We start from the raw sequence: 27,298 nt of genomic DNA on the forward strand, positions 1-27,298 counted from the left end.
AGTATCTTCTGTTTTAATGCAACTGTAGTGTTTGCAAACAAAATGCTGGCATGAAGCAAGAACAACAAAATGCAGTTATAGCCAATATTTCCCTTTCTGTGATCTCCATGAAGAAATCCATGGAAATCTTCATTTTGTGGAATTAGACTTTGTAGATGTTTGCTAAATTCTGAGTAACTTTCACTTGCTACTCTACTCTTTCTCAGTGTTTGGACACATATAAACACCTTATTGGCTTTTTAGCTGGAGCTGGGTGTCTTAGGAGACTTAAAGGCAATTTTCCTTCCTCAATTTATACTCTGTCAGCTATGATGAACACAAAATTGGGTGTGAAAAAATCCTACTTCTCTCTCAACTTCTGATACAGCCACCAGACTTGTCCAGAATCAAGTATCTGACAGACAGTACAAGTTGTTTCCATGATTGTGTCCATGACAACAACCCTTTCCTTTTATTCACTTCCTCATTTTCACTGACATGCAAATAAGCAATACTTCATAAATAATATGGCATATTTTAGGAAATGAATCCAGTTGACTAACAAAAATGTTTAAGAATGCCCAAAAGATTATTTAACAGCTGCCTACTGCAGATAATCTAAGCCCATTTAATTTAATTAAATGGTAATTCTTAGCAACTTTTTACAAAGCACCCACCATATTGAAAAAAAATCTAACATTTTTCAAGGAAGAACAAAGATTAGATATCTCTCATCTAAGACTTTCCACATTCTATGTCCTCTTGCTTAATACTCAACAGGTTCAGAGGTAGGGGGAAAAGGGAAAGAGGAAACTTAAGAATGTGAAAGCAACGCTTTCTGGATTATTATTGTTTTTGAATTAATTATATGCACAATCTGTCTTTTCTCTACAGCAAAGCAGCAGTTTCTGAAGTGCTTAACAAACTCAAGAAAGAATTTAAGCAGAAGCGGAGTTACAAACTCTATAAATTGATTTTAAAAGGAGTAAGAAGGGTTCTCTCTGTTGTGAGGTTGGCCTTCCAAATAGAAATGGAATTGTTGCTAAAGACATTTTACAACCTGTGCTGCAAAATCTGAAACACTTCTAATGTTACACTGTTTTCAATAATTAATGAAAGGAAATTGAAAATAGCCATTGACTCTCAAGCTGTGATCAATCAAGTTATGAAAGCAGGTTCACTACTGATATCCACATTTATTAAATCCCACGTTCCCACCTGTTTCCCAGCACTGTGCAACAGCCTGAAACCCAACACCTTCCCAACAGACCACAGGTTTTTACACTGCAGACCACAATTTTAAACACTTTGTGATACAATGAGTTCCTTAAAAGCATGAAGTGCAGCAGCAGATCTGTCAAGAGTATGCTGTGAAATTTCTTTTAAAAACAAACAAAAAAAACCCAGAGAAATAATTTGCCATAAGCTGTGTATTTGATAAAATCATTCTACATGCTGGCTGCAGCACTGAACCGGCAAAATTCTCACCTCCATGGTCACAGTGGACTGCACTGAAATAATTGCAAGGCTGTAATTTCATAAAGTTACACTGATTGTGCTTTCTTGTACTGAAAACTAACACTTTAAAGCAACAGCCCCATTAAATGCAGCAATTGCTCCCTCTTTTGCCAGCTCCTTCTCCCCTCCTGCAGCATCTTTCCCTTCATGCTGGTGCAATGCTTGTGCAACTGCAGCATTAACACAATAAAGGAGTGATCCACCTCAGCTGCAAACAATCCTTCTCCCACCTCAACTGCAAACAATCCTGTTCTCTCTGCCCTTGGTGGAGCCCTGGTTGAGCTGTTTTTCCACCAGACTGGTTCTGGCTAGTCCCGGGAACCTGCACAAACACCTCTGAGCCCAACAACGTTTATAGCCTGGCAATAGAAACAAATGGCCAGATTACAGTAGCAAATCATATCTGACAATCTGACAAATCTCAACAGTTTGTACATTGCTGTCCTTCTAACAAGTAAAGAAGCCACAAAACCAGATTTCACAACATTATCAGGAAATGCTAACTTGCCTTAGTTTTATGTTTTCATATGTTTAACTACACCTCAAAATAAACTGAGACATGAACTTTAGGTCAGGTGATATTTCTTTTCCCCCTCTGTAGTGTCCAGTTTGTGCAGTTCCACGTGGAACCGTGTCCCTGCAGATTTCTCACTAGGTGGCAACGCAGCTCCAGCTTTGATCCATGTGCAGTCAGCAGCTGAACACACACAGAGCCTGCATGGATTCAGCTGCAAAGAGCTTTGTTTGGCCAGCTCTGCACCCTCGATCTCACTAATGACAAGTACAGCTCAGGCCTGAGAGCAGAGAAAAGATGCCACTCAAAAATATTTAAGGTACATCCAGTGCTAAGTGCCTTTTTATTCAGATTCTGTGCAAGACCAGTCTCTGCTCTGCTTTCAACCAGAGATGGCCACACACCAGTATCCTACTACAGTGCACACATTGAGAGGTGTATAATACACATTGAGAGGTGTATAATACAACTAGAATACATTTAGTTTGCTCTCATAAACCAGAAGTTCCTCAGTTAATCCACAAAATATAACACAGAGTGTGTTTATTGCTATTAAGTCTACCAAAAAGCTTTAGAAACTCAAAACCTACAAGAAGTTCATTTTAATTCACTGGAATTTCTCCTTTTTTAAGGGTTAGTCACCCAGAGTGGAGTTCTTAGTTTCATTTTTTTGTACATTTGTTTGTTTTTGCTGCAGGTGTGGGTATATGTGTGTGTGTGTGTGTTCAGGGTTTCTCTCCAACCTTTGACCATGGCAGCACAGGCAATGCATTATCTCAGAACGTGCTAAAAGCATTATTACCAATGTTATGCTTAGATTGGCACAACGTTTTTGTGCCAAACGCTGATATCTTCTGGCCAGAATTCACTTAGCTGATCAGGTTAACTAAAGGTTATAGACATTGCAGTCCTTTAAGCGAGTTTTTAGTACTCATGTACTAAAATGTAATGACATTAAATCAAGTAAGTGCCCTCAGAGGCAATGGAACATTATCAAGAAAAGGATATTAGCTGATCCTGAAAAATTAAGTGATTTCTCTTGCTGATCATGCTAACATTTGAAGGTTTTGGCTTTTCTTTGTTGGAAATGTCTTTTCTTCTGTGACTTAGCCTTTACTTAAATGTAATGACAGGCAAATTTACTTTTTGATATTAAGAGAGAATTTCAGTTTTACAAGAAAACCTCTGGTATTTTAAAGATACAAAGCAAATCTCTTTATAACACATTCAGCTAGTCTAGACAAACTGTCTGTAACTCCTACTCGAGGAAGGGTTAAATAATCCATCACAGCTTCTGCTGCTGAACATCCACAGTCAGGAACAGCCCAAAGGCACCCACAAAGGGAAATGACTGCCTAAGATGCTTCTCATGCAGACAAATGTACTTGTTTGCTTTGATCAAAGTTCCTTTGGTCTTGAACTGCTGGGCTCTGCACAGCCAATACAAAACAAAGCCAGTTGCACACTAATGTTAAAAAGGAAATAATCTACTTTACCCAAGTCTAGACAAACCAAGCAGCAGCAGCATCTAAAATTTACTCCAACTCCACAGTGCCACAGAGCTCAGTGACTGACAGTGTTTTAATGGGCAAACAGCTCAGGTTAATTTAGTTTTTCTCAGGTAAAATAGTACAAGCTGCAGTAAATGCTGCTGTGAGGGACAGCTGAATTCTCAAAGTCCCTGCACAGCACAGGGAACTAAGCACAAACAGCACCTACAGTGCACTCTGAGTAATAGACAACTACCTAGCAAATGTAAGAATGATGCCAATTCTGTTCTACTTGGAAATCGTGTAGTGGAATGATGTCTGAATGCTAGAGAACAACTACCTTAGCAAAACTTGTTTTCTGGTTCAGTGACAGAACAATGTCAGGAACCAGAAAATTCTTCTCAGGCAGTAATAATCCAGGATATAAGAAAATTTAATTTTGGTTTGTTCCACTTCTGCACATGCTTCTCTCGGCAAATATTGCCAAAAGCCACAAGACTCTTTTTTTGTTTTCTTTGTTAACTGACATGTTATAAAGCAAGTTTTGTAAAACTGGTCTTAGTTCAGTCATTAAAAAAATTCACCACAGAATGAACTTTTAGCAGCAGTTTCAGGATTCCATACCAACAAACCAACAAAGTTTTAATTAGACTTGCTGCTACTTACCAAATACCCATAAAGTAATTCTGCATACCAAATTACTGTAATTATTGTAATGCTTTTAAGAAGCACATTGTCCCTTTTGTGCTTGTGAAGTTGCAATACTCCTCCAAACCTCTGAAACCAATGCTCTTAAAACACACTCTCCTCCTTTCACTCCACAGAAATCAGATGTTAATGATGAAGGCAGTGCAACTGAGCTCAAGCCTCTTTCTAGCAACATTGAGGTCACAGCTCAAGGAATAAGGTTTTAACTTTCCTGATTTGTCTCTGATTTTACAAGAGGCTGAAAATACCACAAATCTTTACAGACTGTCACTTATGCTTTCCTTTCTAAAACAGATTAACCTGACAGAGGTAACATACCCCCATAAAGAACCAATCCAGTGACAATTCTGCCTATTAACTGAGTCCCAGCACAATTACAGGTCATCAAAGAAATATTTTCTTTCACAACATCCAGACACTTCTCATGTCATTTAAAGGACAATTTCTCTTCACCAATACAGACAGGAAGAGTTTTTCTTTTTTAATCTCAACCAACCATTAAGCAAACAGTATTTCATTTCCCTTCTTTATTATCTGGTGATAAGCAAAAATACACCTAAAATTCATACTTGGTAAAAGCTGAGTTAGAACTCAACTAGTTAGCTTGATCAGCTACAAAATCTGTGAATTTGGAAACTTCATCGAAGACATGGGACTTGCAAACAGTGCACCTGCATGGCTTTTTACCTAACTTTTGAGAGAGTTTCCCACTGCCTCTGTACTTTCTTGTGATGCCAACAGCAAAAATCACATTGTAATACACAATTTCCTTCACTGACACAGGGTATTTTGAGGGACTGACATGGATATATAAAGCTTTGTAGTAGCCAGCTGGGAATAATGGACTACTCCTCCTGCTAGACAGGGCAAAGATTGTTTAAGTACTTGCATATAAACCCTTTCAAACTGAATGAGCCTTTCTCAGGTGCTAAAAGGTTTGACTCAAATTTGTTGAAATTTCTTTCACAAGTGTCCAAATCTGAAATGATGATCCATTAGACTAAGAACAAACCTTTAAAAATTCTGCCAGTTTTTCTTGCTCTAAAGTGCAAGAGCAACAATAAGCTTGTATATATAAAAAATTATCAAAACATATATGCACAACTATATTTTAGAAGTCCACAGAAGTAAAATAACTGATGAAAATTTGTATCCTCTCTGCAAAATAGCTTTACAAGAGCACTGTAAGAAACTGTTAGCAGGGTTCTTTTGTTAAAATAAACCCACATTTCTGTTCCTCACAAGTTTAATGCCTGTCAAGGATAAAGAAAATCACTGACATGATAGGGTACATGGAAATGTAAAACGTGACACATCAATCATCTGAGTTAAGGAGGGCCCTGACCCATTCCACAAACTTTTCAGAGCACCTCTCCTGTCTGCACAACAAAAATTAAAACTCTCTTAACATGACAGGGCATGAGTCTCCGGCTGAATGCAGCCTTGTCTGGATTGTGAGAATAATCTGAAGCCCAAGGAGTTGCACAAGGTGCTCTCCCCACCCTTTCTTGAAGGAAGAAGCAAACAGTATTTCAGAGCCCAACCTCCCTTTCCTCGCAAACCTCTTTTGGTGAAGTAACCTGTCCAGTGTGTCTCAGGCTGCACAACCTGTTCTCATTCTCCAGAACAAGAAACTGAGGCAGGGAGGGGCAGAACACTTCACTCAGAAGGGAGATGAATTATGCACCTGCTACTTTGACATAAAAACTCAAATTTGCAAACCCATGAGCTGTTTATGCTGGTTGTATATGCATCTGCAACAGAATTAAAAGTCAGCTCAGGTCCTAGCAGAATTTATGAGCTTAAATGCAGTATATGCACAGCAGTTCTGCTGCTTCAGGGCACGATGATACAGAAGAGTCTCTGCCAGTCAAAACCTGGATTAATAAACCATGATGGACCTGAGTTAGCACCACACAGGGTCACCTCAAAGTCACAGGAACCCTGATTCTTGAGGATATATTAGTCCAGCTAAACACAAGCTGTGGAAATGCCAATGAACACCCCCTGAAATGGAGTGCCAGGAAAATGGGGGTGCCACTCCCCAAAGGGTCAGTTCTGGACTGGTGCTATGGTAGAGCTCACAAACCTTAGGAGATAATAAAAACACACTGTACATGTTTTGCATATCCAAATGCTTTCTAACAATAGCAGTATTATTGCATCTGTTTTTTTCTTATGAGCTACAGTACACCTCAGTCTCCATTTACATGGAGAATTAAGACTTGACTGCTTAAATCATCCTGCTCCCTAAATCTTCAGTCATGAACAACTAATTAAGGAAATAAAATGGCCTCAGAGCACAGAGAAATTAATACTATATATATGTGTGTGTGTGTACATATATATATATATTTATAAACTACATATTACAGTCAGTTTGGCTAGCCTATTCATAATTCCTAGGTAAGCAGGATTTAAAAACAGCCTAACTGCATCATAACATTCTTAAGCTGAAAGAGGAGTAATTAAAACTCAACACATTTTTTACAGCTTTGAACCATCAGCACTGAACCTGAGCCTAAAGCTTTGAACTTTTCTGCAATCTTGAAAATTTATTAAAGTGGCTTTCCTCTCCTTTTTGTTTCCCAAATGCCACAGAGAATCATGAAACTGGAATCCATTTAAGCCTGTTGTTACCAAAAGCAATATAATTCAAGTGATACTTGTGCCAACTTAAGAACAATCATAGACACAGAAGTGCTGCGTGCTGTCAGCAATGAATACTGGAATCAAAGCAAACAACACATCTGTCATAATCCACTTTATGTAGCAACCATTTCTTCTATAGAGTATTTTCTTTGGTTTGTTGTTTTATTACTGCAAATTTAACTTTAAAATACTGCTAAGGTTCACATGATAAAAATTAGACAAATCCAGTAGCCTGCTGGTAGTCATGAAATCTGATTCATCATCTCCAGTTTGGAAAAGGATTTTGAGATACAAATCTATTATTTACACATAGTATAATTAACAAGCACAAAGAACTCCCAACCTTGTAAGAAAATTTTAAAAAGCATTAATTTTTTAAATTTAAAAGTGAAATAATTTTCTTCTTTTCCTGGTATACAGATATTCCTCACTGCTCTAACACTTGTTCACTGTACTCACCTGATACTACAAGTTACAAAACCTTCAGCAATAACTGATCATTGAGTTGAAGTTTGATCACTCTTTGAATGGGTAAAATCTGATGGAGAATGGACTTGGACATTGAAATAACTCATCAGGATAGCATCAGATGAAAGGGTAAAAACCACTGACTTTCTATCATCTTTTCAGATCTAAGGAGCCATGGAGTTGCAACAGGACCCACCAGAGCCCTGCCCAGACAGGAGGCTCAGGCAAGGCCCAGAACAGAGCTGGCTTGTTTGAACAAGCCCTCCTGAGTCCTTCTTGGAAACAGGTCAGGTGGAGAGAATCCCACCAAAGCCAGTTAGCAGATCTCAGAACACTTTTCCTGTGTCTGACTTTGTGCAAAAGCCTCCAGACCAGATGAAAATGACACTTTACACCTCAGTAATTTAGGAACACAAACAAAACTGCTCCTCTGTCCCTCCCAGAGTGCTTCAGAGAACCAACAGCTGCCAGGATCTCCATTTACACAAACAAGTAACAACACATGCCACATAGCAAAGAAAATTAGTGTTACACCACTGTAGTCCTTAAAGTCTCTACATCTTGTCAGGAACTGGGCCCTTCTTCATTCAGTTCAACTTTTCCTGTATGCAAATGTCAAAGTGACATCAATTAACTTACTACCAACACAGCAAGACTGTCTGCTGCCAGACAGGCTCCATCCAACTATGGAAGGAACAAGAATCATTGAGCTCACAGTCTCAGACAGCTGCAGTGGAAAGTTCAATCTGTAGGGATACAAAGACAGAATCTGTTCACTTGGTGAGGTAAGGAACTCTTACCTTCTCCTCATTAATTACAAGAAGGGCAAAACAAAACCATGTACAAGTGCGTAACTATGCACCCAGTACCTACAAAACATAAATGGAGCAAGAATGGCGTGATGCAAAATTTAGAAGCTTTGTACCAACTGACACAGGAGGGCAGAATCTTCAAAGACATACTAAACAAATCCCGAAACTGGCCTTATCTCAGCAAAGCCAGTGTCCCCACATTTATCAGTTCCTACTCATTAAAAGCAACCTCAGAACCAGACCAATTGTAATTGATTCCTGTTTTGGGCCAGCAGACAAACCAGGACAATCACAAATACAGATTCAAACTGTGGCAACAAAGCATGTACAGGTTCTGAAAGTCTAAAGCTTGTTATTCAGTAGAGTTATTGCAAATCCAGCAAAACAAAGGACTGCAGAATCCTCTTCACCTGGTACAACACTCTTCAGAGGAGCTTCTTCCCTTGTGCAAATCCAGCCATCAGTTTGCAAGAGGCAAAGACAAAAGTGAAATGTAGTGCTGAGAGCAAGGGGGAATCAAGTTACTGCAGTGCCACACGAGAATACAGATTTGATTCAGGATATGAACCTGCCTTCCTATCAGCAAACAACTGTCACCACAGCATGACCAGCTCTAAAGCTCTGTTCTGCAACTTAACATGTCTAAATGCTGACACAGAAGAGACACAATTTTATAAAGAGACCGTCTCTCCCCATCTGGGTTTATAACAACAATCTTGTAGTAGTTATTACTACATGGAAGACAGAAAAAGACTTCAAAATGTAAATTATTTTTATAAAAATAATTATATTATTATAATATAATGCCCTCAGTCCTCAGACCAGCATTTGCAACGCAGATTAACCTGCCCTGAAGCTGTGAATAGCTTTGACTGTTACTGTACAGCCCATAATTCCTCAGTAGTTACTAAATAATACAACATGACCAAGGCAGAAGATTTGATTGTGTTCTAAAACACAGAAGGATAAGCAATGAACAAAGCAATGCCCTGCATCAGCAAATGCCCAAGTTTTCACATAGGAGTGAAAAAGCCAATGTGTGGCTGCTGGGATGGAGACCAGGGAGGGGGAGGGATGTTTTGCCTAAGCTTGAATGTGTTTGTTTAAATACCAGAATCAGTAACTAAAAGTTTGTTAACTGACAATTAATTAATTGATTGGAATTCCCTCCAAATTAGTGAACTCTTCATTTGGGTATGTGATAGGGAAAAGTGAGGATGATGACACAAAAGGTGCTGAATTACCTTCAGTAATCCAGAGTAAGAGGAGTTAATCACACAGACAGACCACACCAACTGAACAGGATATGACAAAACAAGGAAATTGGTGGCAAAAAGGCTGGTAGCCCACACCATTTCTAGAATAAAGTGCATATTTTCAAATCATTAATTTGTATTTATTTGCTGACCAGTCCTACCAAGTAGACAAGAACACAGATAAGCTACGATTTATTGCAGTTCTGATAAGATTTGAGGCTTTGTCCTCTCCCTCCATTGTGTTACCTTGTGCATGCACTTTGTCCAGCTAGGGTGCTTGTAGTTTAAGGCAAAAAAAACCCCCAAGAACAGCCAGAACAATGCCTATGAGCTATTTAGGAAAGAAGTGAGGTATCAGCCATGGCTATTGACAATACATGCTCCTATAGTTCCTACTCCAAAAACCCAGCCTGCATTTCTGTCCTGAACAGAGTCACTGGTAGCCCTTGGAAGAAGAGAAAAATCTGTTTTCTGACCATCTCACACCAGTTTATCTCAGGTTCCAGAATAACACAGAGCACGCAGAATTATCTTCCCCTATAGGAAATATCCAAAGTCTCAACTGAACAAACTCAAACTATGTTTGCTTGTGCTTTCCCCCTTAAGAGGATAATTCCTCTTCAAACCTAACAGGTTTCTAAATAAGGTGCATTTAAAAAAGGAAGCAAGCCAATCCACAAGACAGTAAAGACTAGGAGACTTAGGGTGCACGTCCTCTATTCACTTTTTCCCCCAACTTGAATTAAAATAAATCAGCCCAAAGGTAAAAAAAAGTACCAAGCAAATCCAAATGAAGCCAGAGGAGTGCAGAGTAAGGAAGGTGGAATGAAGAAACAGAGCTTTGCCTTCTCCTTCAGCAGCCAGGATCTGTTCAGTCCTCCTGAGGGGGAAGGGGAGGACGCAAAGCACTGAAACTCACCCACACACTGCAGACAGTGACAACTAACAAGTGTTACCATCCCACATTTCCAGGGCAGCCCAGCTCCTTCACTGCTTTTCCCCTCTATCAGATAAGCCATTCAGAGGTGGAGATGGTGGGTGCCCTATCAGCCTGCAGCACAAGATTGGCTCCTGTAGAGCTACAACACCAGAGATGAAAAGCTGCTCTGCAAACCTGTCAGCCCCACTTGTCCAGGCCGTGCTGGAAACACAGGCTCCAGCTTGGAACAGCTTTTCAAAGAGAATGGAGGACACAGGAGGATACAGCCATGATAACCTGTACAGACCTGAAAAGAGATGTGTAACATATACCTATTGTAACAAACATTTCTGTGGCAGCAACTTGGATTCAAATCCTAATTTGATTTGGCAAAGGAAAAAAAAAATCTACTTTGCTCAGGCAAAGTAGTATTTCATAAGTCATTTTCACTACTCCTAATGCTATAAACTAAGGCAGTATTTTCAATAAGACCTGCAAATGTAAATTGTCACTATATCACAGGCAATGTTAAAAGTGACAAGACATTAAGAAATCTGCAGTAACTGGTTCTGTCACAGTAGATAAAAATGTATTTTTAAAATTTAATTTTATTTAGTCTTCTAAAGGAAATCAAGAAACTTGGGGTTTAGACTGCTGACTGTGCTAGGAGCTTTCAGTGGAACTTAGAATATATCTGTTAAGTAATTTTTTAGTTATTTAAAGTATTAAAATTAAGTTCTCATTTAACTGCCTTAACAAATGCTAAGAGACCCTGAAACAACAAAACATTACTTTTTAGCACTAGCCTCTTTTGCAATTGGGCTTGTTCTTTCTACAGCAACTTCAAAAAACAGAAAAAAACCCTGACCACTGAATATTGTAAGCAAAAGAAATACATAGAACAAACCCCCTCCCCCAACCAAGAAACACACCATAAATCTTACTCATATGAAGTGATCTAAAAAAAACCCCAACATCCCATGAAAATCTATGTCATAGATTTTAAGTAAACCAACCATAGATCACAGTGATTTTACTTACATTGCCAATTTACTCACTGTCACTGTGTGTATTTGTTGGTTGGATTCATATTAGGAAATCAAATGCATACAATATATTCAGTGTGAGTAGCCTGTCCCTGGTAAATGTCATCATTAAAATAAATGGCTTGTAGCTGGAAAATGTCATGCCAGAAAGGGCTCAGCAACACAGAGCTGTAACACACAGAGCTGGTTAACACAGATCTCTCTCCCCAGCTTATGCTATTATATGTTTTAAAACACAGAACCAGAAAAAAAAAATCAATGCAGTATTAAAGATAAAATTTAGTTAATATAAAACATCTTCATTCTATGTTTTATTAAGTGAATTTTTACCTAAAATGTAACTGTACAGACAATAATTTATTGCTGGTACCTAACTTCTTGCACTCCATTAAAACAAGGACTATACTGGAAGAAAAGTGATGGTAGGGATGGTAGAACTCGAACATCAGATAAAATGTACAAAGTCTTCAAGAAACAAGTTCATAGATGTCCTCAGGACTTTCAGATCTTAGACTTATTTAAATTTTCATGCTTCTCTTGACCGAGCAGCTAAAAAGCTTCAGTATTCTACTGTGTATGATAGCCAAGTGATACTTTTACAGGACAGTTTGCAAACACAAATATTTCCATCTGCCTACATATGAAGTAGACCTAATTGTTTCTCTTAATATTTGTCTTTTTTCAAATATTTTCTTTACTTAAAAAGATTACAAATCTATTCTTTTTTCCCCCTTTTGAAGCAACTCTTACCCTGGGAAAGAGCCATTGCTTGGCACTGTGTACAACTGACTAAACACTCTCCTACATAATGACATACTACGGAGAGCTCTCAGCTTCTACATATTTCAGGTATTGCTCATAAGTATTTGCTGATGCAGATGTTAGAACGAAAATTTCCGTGGAGATCAGTGTGCAGTTTCTACAACTGCAGTACAATTGTGGCACTCTGTCACTGGTCTTCAGCTTCACCATTTTTTCCTTGCTTCATTTTGCAGCTGGAAGAGCAGTTGGATCATATGAGGATTATGCTATGTGTGTTCAATTTATTTTGAATATACAGACATATATACAGTACAGATCAAAAATATGCCCCACATTTTAAACTCTATAATTCTCACTCCCAACTAATTATTTAGGGGGTTTATTAAGGTTTGCTAATACATCCTTACTTTTGCAAATTTCCATTGCCTATAGCTCAAAAACATGTTCATCTCAAATCTCATTAAAACACCAGTAAGTGCAGAAAAGCTCCAAGAGGAATGTTTGTAGCTGACTGATGGGAAAATTGCCCAAGATTGTGACATACCTACCAAACTTAGCAGAAAACTCTGGACACTACAAAAGAACAGGAATCTGTGCATCAGAAACCATAAATTCTGTTTTTATAAAATAAATAAATAAATATTTTAGGCAAGGTTTGCAAAGGATTGAAACTGTCCCAGCCAAAACTCACACAACCAAAAGACAGGGGAGGGGTTTTACCCACATCCTACTGCTATGGCAGCACACAGGTTTGTCATTCTAACAGTGCTGCTGCACAAGGATCATTATTTATCATACCACAGTGACATATATTTTTAGATTCACAAAACAACAAATCCCAGCATTTAAGAGTCAAAAAAGGTTCTCTATGGATCAATGAATTAACAGAAACTGCAGCTCAGCTGCAATGAATTTTGAATTTTGTTGATTGCACAAAGCAGAACAGAATACACGCTAGCACATCCAAACAGAAAATATTTGAAAATACAGCTGATGCTTATTATCCTCCTCCCCTGTGTTTGTAACCAGCCTGAATTCCAGCAAGCACAGCTAGAGCCTATTTCTGGACTATTGGCAAGAACCAGGATTCGTTAGATGAGTACAGAGCGTGTAAAGAGACAGAAATGTTTTGAAAAACATTTTAATTTTTCAGAACAGGAGTTGGACATACCTCATGAATTCATGCAGAAATTAAAAACAACAATGTTTAAGAATGAAGTCTTGAGAATGTTTATAGAATAAATATTTTTAAAAGTGTACTTACAGATTTTTAAAAATAAATTTAATTAAGACTTTGATTTGCAAAGAGGGTGAAGAAACACACCTTTGTCACTTGGTTTATTGTTTTGGTAAAAGCTCCAAGCACTGTTTACTGCTCTAGGATAGCTGGAGCAGGAATATCCTTCCTTATCCCTCCAACATAAATTTCTTTTTCAAATACATTTGCTTTACTCAAATTCTGTCCCAAACACTGGAGGATGCTGTAATTTGGGTTTTAGAAAAGAAAAACAGGGTTTTAGAAAAGAAAAACATTATGTTATATGATAAAACCTCATCTGCACACCCACAAAGGAGCACAGAGGAACAATGGCACGCAGGGCAGGGAAGGGCCCAAACACTGCCCTGCTCAGCTGCTGCCAGGGGCTCACAGCAGAGCCACCAACCCACCAAAGCTGTGAAGTGGAATCCCAGAATGGCTGAAGGGACCCGTGGAGGTGATCTGGTCCAACTCAAGCAGGGCCACCAAGACCCCATGGCCCAGGACTGTGTCCAGGCAGCTTTTGACTATCTCCAACAACCCACAATCCCCCCAGACAGCCAGTGCTTGGTCACTCTCACTGTTTACAAAGTGTTTCCTGGTGCTGAGGCTGACCCTCCTGTGCTTGTTTGTGCCACTGCCTCTGCTCCTGTCCCTGGGCACCCCTGAGCTCTGTCCTCTTTGTACCCATCGACAAATCCCTCCTGAACCTTTCCTTCTCCTGGCTTAAAAGAGCTGACAATACTCTGCCCAAGGCAGCCCAGGATGCCACTGGCTCCTCTTTACCACAGGGGTAAAGCTCATGGCTGGCTCCTGCTCACCTTGGGGCCAGCACAGGAGAGACATCTGCTCTCCTCCACTCCTTGGGCACCTCTCCCTGTCTTCGTTCACTCCAAGATTATCCTGAATGTCCTCTCTGTGGTATCTCTAAGCTCTGTCAGCACTTCTGGGTGTCACAGACAAGATTTATGAAAAATCCTTTCCTTAGGACTTTTTCTCCTGAGAAGCTGGGAGGCCTCAGGAACAAAATGTAAACATTGATTATCTGCTGCTGTGGAATGCAACAGGTGCATCTGTAATGGGTCTCATGTGGTTGTTTTTAATTAAAGGCCAATCACAGCCCAGCTGTCCGGACTGTCTTGGTCAGTCACAAGTCTTTGTTATCATTCTTTTTCTATTCTTAGCCAGCCTTCTGATGAAATCCTTTCTTCTATTCCTTTAGTATAGTTTTAATGACATATAAAATAATAAATCAGCCTTCTGAAACATGGAGTCAGATCCTCATCTCTTCCCTCATCCTGAAACCTCTGTGAAAACCATCACATCTGGGTGCACATCTGTCTAAGTACATTTAACAATTCATTATTCTCAGGTATTTCAGGCCTGTTTCAGACTGGCACAACACTGAGTTCTCAGACATCTCCTTTGCTGCATACTTCACATATTTAAATACCAAATGCAAATACATAAGTCATCACACTCTTAAACTGTCCTGTGCATCCAACTAATACTCAGTAAAGGGACAGACAAGGCTGAAATAGTATGAGATTTTAAAACATTTTTTGAATAGCAGTGAAGCAGTGCGCCTGTGATATTTTATTTTTGGGCAGAGCAAGGATTAGGCTCTTTAGAATCTTGCTCAGCTACAATCTTTCGCACTGTGGTTTGGGAGATAAGATTTGCAGAGCAGAGTCACATTCAGAGTGCCTGACTGAGGGTGCACCTGTGGCTGACTGGGATGAGCATTTCAATGACAGGCTTACCACTGGCAAAGCCCCCACAGAACAAGCCTGGGACAGCCATCTCCACGACTTTTGTAAGCTATTCAGTACACCCACAGGCATCATCCTCTTTGGAATAACTGGTTTTAACTGCAGCATACCTTTTCACTTCTGTGATTCATGCTGGATCACAAGCCCTATCTGAAAATGTTTCTGCCAAACCCACTAAGAATTTAAAGCATGTTAAAGCTTAATTTTCAGTGAAACCTGCATTCTAAATGGTTGTCAGCTCCTGGGAACAGATGGGATTCAAACAACAGGTTTCAAGGACCAGCCAGTTTTTGTCCAGGTGAGGTGATGTACAAACATAAATCTTCACTGAAGTTCTCCTGAATTAGCAAATACCCTGTAACACTTGAAATTACCAAAATGAGCATAAATTATGTTTATTTCCTTGAAAAATGGTTCAATATTATACACTGCTCAAATAGATTCACTAGTTATTTCAGTAAAGATTTTAATCAAATGGTCCCTAAGCCCTATATTATATGTATAAAGAGGAATTCACTTTTAATTGAAAAACCTTATTTCACTGAGTTAAATGACATGAAGTTTAAAGGAAATTTTCATAATAATATTTCTTGGCATTGGTCTTCTTTTCTTGTTTACAAATGTGAATATATTTTCTTATTTCACATATATGGAAGTGTGATACAAAATCACAGGACAGTATGGGTTGGAAAGGACCTTAAAGACCATGTAGCTCCAAACCCCCTCCCACTAGACCAGGTTGCCCAAAGCCCCATCAAACCTGGCCTTGAACACTTCTAGGGATGAGGCATCCAAAATTTCCCTGGGTAACCTGTTCTAGTGCATCTCATATAAAGTGAGAAAAAAGATTACAGAGATGTTACTGTAGGAACACTTTTTAATCAATTATGATTACTTAAAAATCCCCAAACTAGGCCAACTGAATACTCAGTTATGTAACAAAAATAACAGTTAAATTATCTATTATCTGCTGCATAAATTCTGTTTAGTGTTAATTACATAATCATTTCCATTATTATATGTGTTCTAAGAATTCCAAGATACAGCAATTTTTTAATTAGCGCCCTAATAAGTTATTCTTAGAATGAATATTTATTAAAATGCCAGTTAAATACACTTGATGTAATTGCATTTTGAAACCTGTAAAGTGTACCATTTTTATTTATAAAGCCGGAAAATGTTGCCTGCACTTGCTGCTCAGCTGCACAACACCTTTCTCAAAAGCAGCTTCATGAAAATGTCAGGCAAACATCTGGCAGCAAATCCACAGTGGTTTCAGCCACTGGGCACAGCAGTCATTTCTCACACTGCTGGCACCACAGTGAAACCAAGAGCAGAAGAACAAAGCTGTCAGAGCCAGCACGCAGCCAAGCAGCAAAGATTAAAGGAGAGGGAGGAAGAGGAGCACCCCTACAGAGCCATTGTGTGTTCAGTGCTGTAGTAAACCCAGAAAATCAGACACATGTTAAAGGCAAGGGACTGAAGTCACACAGCAAACAAAGCTGTCCTTTTTCTGGAGATTAGAAGGAATAAAGAACCAATTGCTTGAGACACATAAAAAATTATTTTCCTTTTACTTAAGCAACAGTGCATAAAAAAATTAGGTAAATGTGCTTTTATGCTTTAAAGTGGGTGTAATAAATTCCCAAGCTTTCACTGCTGAAGATGGAAAAGAAAAATGTTTCATGAACACTGCTGTTAATATGCTTGAATCGGTATTTCCAGAAATTTTATGTTCTTGAAGTAAAGTAATTCCATGTAGTTGATCTCTATAACTCTTTGCTATGATCTGGATAATAGGCTATATTTCCCTACAGAACATCACATTTGCTCCCTGGGATGAATCAAATTTGCATGTGTGACTCCAAACAAGGTCAGAACAATGATGATTTGGTCAGTGACACTTAGTATCCCTCCCCTGGAAGCCTGTATCTGGGCACATGCCAGGAAATCCTAAAAAAAAGAGAAGACCCCTAATACAAAATGCTGTATTTCACACCTAAAAAAAAAAGTGAAATGTGGCCCCAAGACTGAATTCTGTATTTACAACCAGAAAAACATGGGCATCATTTCTGCAGTGAACTGACTTCCAGTAACAAGGATAAAACGAGCCCTTAGAAAGAAACCCTTGTTGAGTGTCCACACATTCCTGTGATCCTTTACATGGATCTGTTCTATGGTTAACATGCTGCCACACTTACAGAAGTGTCTGCTGCAGGAAAGGCCTGCTTCCATCTCTTATGTTACATTTCTGCACTGAAGAATTTAATTCTAATGACACTTTGTCTATGGAAGTCACAGCAGAGCTATTAAAGTTAGATATTTATGAAATTTGTACTCCTTATAGAAAGAACTGTATTTATAACCAAACCAGCTGACAGCTTCTCCAGAAAAACAAAGAAGAAACCCCAAATCCTTCATTAAGTTAAAAGAAGCAAACCCCTTAGAAAGGCTCAGGTAACATTTCCAGTACCAAAACAGGACCAGTTCCTGGTCCTATCCCTTTGTGGCAGAAGGAGAGCTGAGACAGGAACAATGCATTCCCCAGAAAGGCAGAGTCTTGAGATTACAAACATCAAAAGTGACTTCAAGTATTGATCTTCAGGTCCTCCTGAGAGGCATAAATTACTACAGGTCCCTTCCATCATAACCCAGATAGTCTTAAAAAAAATCCTAAAAAGCATTAATTTTTATATTTTATTTTATATTACCACAGGTACATGATTAAGTTAAATTCTCCCTACCTCTTTACCCTTGCTTTATTGTTTGTACAGCCTACACAGAAACTACAGTGGTATTTTAAGTACCAGCAACATAAACTCCATGACAGTCAGCTACCAAGATTTTAGAGTTTCTTTTCAAAATTCCACATTCGTGCATTTTCTTATGAACAGAGGTGTCACTAATACCATGTGATTTTTGTGGTCTATAAAAAGATGCCTCAAGCTCTTCACCACTGAGACACACACACACACTAGATGAATCTTTAAGAAAACTCGTGTGTAACAGTTATACCTGCAACACTACAGTCACTAAATACTTGGATTATGGCTTCTTGTGGGGTTAAAATGGTAATTCAAAGCAAAGTCAAGCTGGTACAGAGCTATTAATTCTCTGAAATATCCTCATATTTTCTGCCTTCAATGAAATGAAACCTATAATGGTGCCTTCCTCGTGCTTTCATTAGATCACAGAAAAGCTGGTAGGAGATGATCTCTGATGGACTCTGGGTCCAACCCCCACTCAGCATAAGATTACAGCACACACTGGGTCGGGATTGCTGTGATTTCATTGAGCAAACTCTTGAAAACCATGTCCAACCTGAACCTGAGCCTTCCAAGCAACAATTCCTGGCCATTTCCCTGTGTTCCAGCAGCTTCCACTCAAGCTCAGCTCTGACATTTTTGTAGTTGAAGACCACATTAAACACCCTCTCAGCCTCCTCTTCACCAGACCAACCAAACCCAGCTCTCTTTGCCATCGTGTCCTGCAGGCTCCTGATTATCCTGTCCTTCGCAGGGACCTTTCCAGCTCAAATGATGAAGCCCCAAACTGGGCACAATAGTTCAGGTGTGGGCCCAATAACGTCACACAGCAGGAAGGCACCTCCCCTTCTCTGTGAAATATGGTACAACACAGAACTGACAATGACCAGAAATTCCAGATTAGTTGGTATTTCCAAATCAAAGGCAATGAGTCACTCGTTCTTTCTTCAAATTCAGTCTATATATGGTACACTATCATGAAATATGATGACATACAGATTTGTAGTATTTTTTACTCAAAAGAGATGAGCTCAATGCTGACAGTACAGTTTTTTCTGAAACCTTGAAAACATGCAGAGAGGGAAGTGCAGAATCTTACAGATACTTTTGTGAAAAATAACTTATGATTCACTACAGCTTCCAAAAGCTAAAGATACTGTCATGCAATTCCACTATGAACTAAATAAAGCCTTTTGCAAACACTGCCCCCACAAAATTATTCTAAAAAATGGAAATCTAAATAGATTAAATAAATAAAAACAAGAAAACTGAAAAGGGTAAGATGTTTAATGAAATAAGCGGAACAAGAGTAAGGTCTCAACTTTAAGAAAATCCCTCACAAGCTGAAAGTTAGTCAGGGGTAAGATCTGTGGGCCCCTTTGTGGGGAAAAAAACCCCAGAAGACAACACCTGAAACATCACAAAACCCTCCCAGTTTTCATTCCAATGCCCCATCAAATAATTTTGGAATTTTTCTCCTAAAGTGGATGATGCACAGCAAGACCACTTTTGATTCAATTATCATGCCCCTCTCTGTGCTAGAAGTAATCCAAGAACTGTATTTAAAACATTGCTTTCTTGGTTACAATTTTGCCCTTTGTCACAGACAAAGGTATTTTGCAGACTGTTTTCACAGCCTGCTTCCAGAAGAACCAGTTTGGGTTCTGAAGGAAACTTCAATCTGCCCTTATCAGCTGATTCATTCAGCTTCCCATGGCCTGACTGCATACAAACCCGTGTATCAACCACACACACCACCCTAATAAATAAGGTGTAGAGTATTAGAAGGCTGGAGAAGAACTGGTAACCAGTTTCTGTGTGAGGACATTTCTATAGAAATGAATTACAGGTAAGAGAACCTTGTATATATTGAATGAAATTCTGAAAAAAAACTTCAATGCAGTATAAGCACAAAACACTGCCCTTTAAATTGCTTTAAAAACACTCAGCATGTTACAAGAAAGCAATCTGGATTTAAGAAAAGGCAGATAAGTAATAGCATTGGCTTCTAAGTAGTAAGGACTGATCACCATTCTGTTCCTGAGAAATGGTGGCTGCACTTCAGAGATATTTGGTGTTAGAGAAGGTAACTAAAATCAGACATGCAAGCTGAGAAAAAAGACAAGAGAAAATGCATGGAATGTGAAGAGAGCTGCAGAGGAAATGGACAATCAAACCAAGATGTGAGCTGTAACAAACTCAGAAATAAGGAATATGCTTCTCACAGTTTTCTATACCAGAAGTTCTGAGTATAGCAACTAAGAGCTATACTTGAAAATAAGTTTATTTACACTGATATATTTTTTTAGACCTCAATGAGTCTGTTACTACTGGCTTCTGAGAGCATCAAGTGCTTTTCCACATGGATTCTTTCAACTGAACAGTAAAAAAGAGACTCTTATGTCTAAAAATATTCAACCTTCACATTTTCTAATTTTTGATTCTTTTGTATCTCTATGATGAGTGAACTGTAGTAGAATCTGTCAACATGTAAAATATCCAACATTAATCCAGCAGACCACGTGGCCACTTGAGCAGTGACAAGGTGTCAATATACTTCATTAATATGGCTGAATTACAACACTACAGAGATTGATGATACACAATATGCAAGACCATGAATACTAATACATAAATCCAATAGAATTTAGCCTAGATTAGATTTGCTAGCTGTCTGGCATCGTTACATGGCATTAATTTTCCCTGCCATTATCAAACCACTCCAGAGATGCAGCGAGACACAAAAATCACTTGAGATGTCTGTGTCTACACATGCTGTGAGTACTGAGCAGCCTTATGGAAAGAACACCATACCTGATAAAAGTTTGTCTTATGAGCTAGAGGCTTCTCCATCATATGCCACAAATGTTCACAATAACACCAACTGGTAACACATCAGCCTAGAGAAGCATTTCAGCTTGGTTTTGTTACCCTGGTAAGGAGATACCATTATTGTAAGACACCAGTATGTATTTTTCTAAATGAATTGTTTAGAAAACAGTCCCTTTAAAATCTATTCAGTGCTCAGCTGCCTCACAGGTTAAAGAAATCAAAACTAGTTTAAAAAATTGTATCAAAACTAATTTTAAATTATCTCCTTTTTAGCACAGTAATGCTATGCTTAAATTTTCTCCCCATGTAGAATTGCAACTATATTGGCCCACAGATTACACATTGCTACAAACACCACAGGATCATCTAAATTGGAAGGACCCGCTGGAGGTGACCTAGTCCAAACTCTTGCTCCAAGCAGGTCAAAATAGACCTGGCAGCTTGGAGCCTGGTGCAATCCACTTCTGAGCACCTCTGAGGATGTTCTCCACGAGCTCTCTATGGAATCAGGTGCAGATTTTTCTTTTCTTTGTCCCTAATTTGCATTTCTTTATGTTGCAATTTGTCCACATGGCCTTTTGTCATTCACTGTGTGCCCAAATCAAGAGATTGGCTCCCTCTTCTCTATGTCCTTTTATGAAGTAATTGAAGACAGCACCAAATCTCAACTCAGCCTCTCTTATTAAGGCTTGACCAACTCAGTCCATCTCTGCTGGACTCCTGCCAGCACATCACTGCTTTTCCAGTGCTGGAGAGACCAGGACTGCACACAGTGCTCCAGGTGAACAGAGGGAACAATCTCTTGCTTTGCCTCGCTGGCTGCACCTCTGCAATGCTCTGCTCTGCCTTTGCCACAAGAGTACACTGCTGACAAACACAAATGAACTTCTTACCCATAAACACACCATCCTACAGGGGTATTTATGTAAAAGCACTCAAGATTTAGTGCTTTTAGATTTAGATTTAACCTCAAAGTGTAGAGGCATATTGGGACCTTTAGCTCTAAGCACTCTAGATCTATGTGAATTAATGGAAGGAATTGTCATCAGCTCCCTCACATGCAGAATGTCCTGTTCTCCCACTCCTGTGCCTCAAAGAAAGACTGGAAGACTGGAGGTGGAGAGTTGTGCAAAAATAACCTTCAAGAGCAAATTGAACTTGCAGAGGTCAAAACTTCAAGGTAAAGAGTATCTCCAAGGGTTAATCTTATCACTTCATTACAGCTCACACTTAACACAGTTTACAAACACAGCTTCCTCACAGGTATATTTACTTTATACCAATACCACCATGGTGGCTGCCCACCAGTGTGCTTAAGGAATGCCACATTAGAAATAAACAAACAAACTAGAAAAAAAAATCTTTAAAACCCCCCTAGAACCTAGATAGAGCAGAGGTGCAAAAAACACCCAACTAAAAAACAAGCCAATGAAAAACAGGAAAAACAAAAAATACAGAAGATGGAAAGAGTCTGTGAAAAATTCACATTCTTATGTAGAGGTAAGAACTTGTTCCATGCTCAGACATTTATGTGTCTTTGTATCTTAATATGACAAATCTAAGGCATAACAACTCAAAACCTTTTAAAGAACCAACCCCAAAGCAACAAAAACAAAGAAACCCAAACAACAACCCAAAACCACAAAACAAAACAAAGCACCACTAAACCCAGAAAACGTTTGTGATCGTACCTCAATGATCTGCTACCTTGAATTAAAATGACAACAATACAACAAAAGTGGAATTGGAAAAACCCCAGACTTCTTAATAAAGTCCCAAGCCTATTCTTTAGACCCAGGCACAAATTGCAAACCATCCACATTTATCCTTTTTTCAGCTAGTCTATTTTTACTGTTGGCTTTTCTCTTCCTTCTGATGAGTCCCTTCTCTTTTGCCTATGACTTTTCCCTTTCAGAAATTCTTCAAGGCCTCAAAAGTTTGGATTTTACTGTCATGGAGCCAGAAGGGTAATATTCCACCAAAGGCAGAAATGTGTAATATCATCAGCAGTTCAAATGAGGCTTAGAAGAAAAAGAATTTGGGCACAATTTATTTAAAAGGTATCAAATAATTTTAATAAACATTCAATAGCTCAGAATGCCATGGTTTTGGTATAACTTGCCAAAACCATGATGGAGCTAATCAGAAGTTGAATATTGTGGAAAATGTGGCTTATATTTTGTTATAGGGCTAGAAAAAAGAAACAACAATGGCATGATTAAATGAAAATACCTGGTAAAATTTGAAGCAAGACCTGTGATTTATCTTGTAAATCAAGCTAATCATTAAGGCTCAAGATACTGTTTGTTATAAACACCAACAAAATCAATTGATCCTTTTTTGCTGAAGTAGGATTTACAAGGATTTTGATGGCATCACTGGAACCCCCATAAACAGTACTGTACAAAAGAATATTATCTCCAGAAAAAAATATACAGGACATGCAGAATTCAGCAAGTATCACTCAGCTGGCAATGCTCTCCTCCTTGTAGGGTAAAAGAAGAACTTTATGCACACACAAGTTGAGTATTCAACATAGATTGTTTTACTCTAAAGCAGGAAATGTTAGAGAATTACAGCCTTGGGTTTACACTGTAGCAGTTCTGCATCAATGCCTGTGATCCTGACTACATAAAAATATATTTTTATATAATTTGCACTTTAATAGCAAGTCCTCACCCATTTATAGCAAATTACTTGCTAAAACTAGTATAACCAAATCTCATGTTCTTGCTTTACTTCCTGTGTATGCTTTTTTGACTCGGAACTACCTTTTTTCTTCACAAAATTCGCATTAAGACAAAAAAATCCAAACAAAAATAGAAATGGCTTAGACCTAACTATCTTTCTAGTATTTATGATCACCACTGAATACATGTAGAAACACTTATAATTAGAAATGCAAGCACTAGGCTAATTTTGAGATCTACAACCTTGCTTTAAAACTTCTAGAAAACATAAACCAGAAAGCATCATAAAGAGAGCAAACATAGAAAAGGCTGACAAATCAAAAAAAAATCTGTCTGCTGGGAGTTTGCTTAATTATTAATTCTTACCTTCTGTGCTTAATCCAGGACTTGAAGTGAATTTTGCTACATCGACGATCTTGACAGCGAACTGCTGTCCCGTCTCCCTGTTGATGCATCGCCGCACGACGCTGAAGGGACCCCTGCAACACAGAGACCAGCCATGAAAAACCATCCTCCTCCTCCTCACTGAGCCACAATTCCCCTGCTTCCCCACAAGGTTTTGATTTGTGCACTCAGGTGTAGTATCTACACAGAATATACCTCTCATCCTTGCTGCCTGTTAAATGTAAAATTAATGGTTCTGACCATTGACTGGTGTGAAGAACATCATGAGTTCTGTATTTTCCTGTATTAAAGACATTTCTCTTGCCCTGCCTCTTCAGAAAGGCTATACTCTTAGAAACTTTATGTAATATGCAACTGACATCATCGTTATTAAAATTTAAGTGGACCTTATTTAGAGGCAAAATCCAAATGGGGAGGTAACCAGAGGTGAGAAACCCATTTCTTCTTTCAGTCCTAATCCGAAAGGATAATGGACAACAACAAGACTAACAGAATTGTGAGCTGTTTCAGTTTGTCTGTTTTACACAAACTAGGTTTATTTCAATTTGGCATCACTAGATACAAACTTGTGATGCATCTCGTACATCACAATGTACTCCATTACAATATTCTGAAATTCCAAAAAACCTCATCTATGACACTTAGAGAACCCCACAAGTTAGAAATTAAAAGATTAAAATTATTTCAGGGAAATGTCACTATTGCACTCAAATAAAAAAGAGTGGTTATTTTTTGATATTGAAGTTACATTTGCCAAAACATCAGTTAGAACAATGACAACCTTTTAAAAACCATCAGCACAAATGTGTATTTTTGGAAGCACCTTTTAGTAGGTGATTTAAGTTTTTGTTGCCTTAACTTCTAGTATGGAATCTTCTGTCCAATGTTAATAACAACCAATACAATCAGATAAACAGGGTATGTCAAGCTTTCAAATGTGAAATATAAATGTGTTATGAAAACATCATAGGATTGTTTCAGGAGTGCACTAGCTGTGGCAAATCAATCCTCTTTTACTGCTACTTATGTAATGACAGACATGTGAGTTCTAAAGAAATCCATTCTGAAGTCTTCTCAAAAAGATGTAAGGGAAAAATTGAGGATGGAAAGAGCCTTTGTTCAGAGTTTATTGAGTGAACATTCACCTGCTGAGTGAAATAAATGCTTTAATACAGCTTGAAAGAAAAATTCTTCCATTCAAACAACACACTGGAAGTTAGCTGACATGTTTCTGAGCAATGGGATTGCAAAGCAACACCATTCTCAAAATAAAGGGTACCCTGTGGAGGCAGAAATGTTCCTCTGAGGGCACTTACAAGCCTTAATAACTGGCTTTTGGTATTCCTTTACACACCAGATGATCTGAAGTGTGTAATCCATCACACTACCAAACCTGTACTCACAGAGCTAAACTCCAGGTTTTGTACTCTTTCAATGTTCAACATACTTGCAATGATTTCTTGAAAAAGGATTTTTTCTGACAGAGAACATGAATACCAAAAGTAGTCAATGAATGCCAGTCTAAATATTCACAGTAAGGAAAATATTTATTAGCACAACTATGGACACGTGATGTACTCAAAGTTACTCAAGAAAATGCATGTTTGTTTTCTTTCTTCGTTCCTTGCTCCAAACACACGATGAAATCCCCCATACTGATGACTATTTTCTCTTCTGAATCCACACCCCACTATTATTCAGTACTTGGTCTTTTACCAAAAATGACCACAGATATTTTTAAAACTATGATCAATTAAGCCTCTGATGCATAGAAATCCACTTTCATCATTACATGGAAAAGATTCAACTGACTTCATTTGGCATTGGAAGGATACAGCTATTGGCTAAGAATCCCCCCTCCATGTTTCAAAAAAGTGATTTTTTATTAAAAAGTTCCACTTTATACAGATCAGTGTCACCTTCTTATTCCAAGTTCCTGCTTCCTCTTTTAGCATTCAAAGTAAAATTGCTTTAAAACAGTATCAATACATTTAGATTATGTTAACTTAAAATATTTAAAAACCTAAACCACAGCTTTGGAATAATGCTGGCAACACCTCCTTTCACTCCTAATTGTCATAAATCACTAGAAACTAAACATATGTCATTAAAATGATGCTTTTTCTTTTCATTGCCATTGTTTCTTCCACCCCACAAAGCCTTTCTGGATACATGAAATAATGCTTTTAACATTACTCTGATATAGAGAGTAGATCACTGGAGTGCAAACACCTCACAAGACCATATCCTTATGCAGGCATATACCCAAATTCTGTAAATTCACCCAAACTCTACAAATATTAGAAATTCTCACAGTTGCCTGAGCTACTTTTTTATCTCCTGGTTTTGCCAAGCCTGGGCAGGAGAGCTTGCCCAGCCACCAGAGTGCGTGTAAGTGCTTTGAGCAGGCAAAGAGCTGGAGGAATCATAAATCAAAAAGGAGCCAATAAACTGCAGTTCTGAGAGGATCAGATCTGTGTGCAACCCACCTTTATCTTGTACCACCATGCCCTGATTTCTCCTTCCATTATCTATTAACATTTTAAAATCCTGACTTGAGCAATGTCCTTCCTGCATTTTAAATCTGGGACAAAAAATTTAGAGCATTTTATTCAGTTCTGTAACAGAAAAGGTACAGAGACACCCCTACAGTCTCAAAATTTATGGTCATATTGAAACTACACTATAATTATGACAGAAGCTTCTCTACTTGGATTGAGGAATGTCAAAGACTCTTAATGAAATGTGCTGTTATAGAATAGAATACAGAATACAAAAATTGGGGTTGGAACCAAATGATCTTTAAAGTCCCTTCCAAACCAATCCATTTTATGATTGTGTGAATTCAGTGACACCCACAATTAACTCATTCTATTGAAACAATACAGCAATTTCATATAGAAATAAAAGTACTTTAAAACACAACCTGAAAAAAGACTTAGCTATTTACAAACCTCAGACTTGCAACTTTTTCAAAACTCTCTCTCTGACACTCAAGCTATACAGAGCCTCAAAATAGTGTTAAGACACTACATGAAATGAATGCATCCCATGACAATAGCATCACAACAAAAGCTTGTACAGTCCAATTTTAGGTAATTTTAAATCACTCACGAGACATGCCCTGATCAATTAAGCAGACACCATCACTTCCATGTGCCAAGTAACACAAAGGAACTTTTAAATAAATTATGGTTGCAGTTATTCCTCTCTAGCTGCAATGGCACACAGCAAGTTTACAAATGAAGTTCTAACAGCCCACGGTGATGCCGTATAACCTGAGTCAGGAAACCAGAATCCCTGTTTCCCAACACAAAAATCTTTCAGGCCACCCTGAGTCTCAGCACTGCAACCACGCAGTGAGGAAAGGAAGCACAATTCATCTCTCAGCTGAGATGAGGAGCTGCTCCTGCTCAACAGTTGTGCCTGCAGATGGGGAATGTGTATCACAT

The 27,298-nt window shown here is 38.5% G+C and overlaps 1 protein-coding gene across 6 annotated transcripts in view; it reads right to left on the bottom strand.

Moving 5' to 3' along the window:
• The window catches only part of CASK (calcium/calmodulin dependent serine protein kinase), a 185,224-nt gene that overhangs the window by 112,191 nt on the left and 45,735 nt on the right, over positions 1-27,298 (bottom strand). For all 6 annotated transcript variants that reach the window (XM_058800525.1, XM_058800521.1, XM_058800524.1 and 3 more), the window contains exon 2: positions 23,808-23,920. In XM_058800525.1, coding sequence (XP_058656508.1) covers positions 23,808-23,920 — 113 coding nt within the window. The remainder of the gene's footprint in view (positions 1-23,807; positions 23,921-27,298) is intronic.

Source organism: Ammospiza caudacuta, chromosome 2 (assembly GCF_027887145.1).
Source record: "Ammospiza caudacuta isolate bAmmCau1 chromosome 2, bAmmCau1.pri, whole genome shotgun sequence".
NCBI classification, from domain to species: domain Eukaryota; kingdom Metazoa; phylum Chordata; class Aves; order Passeriformes; family Passerellidae; genus Ammospiza; species Ammospiza caudacuta.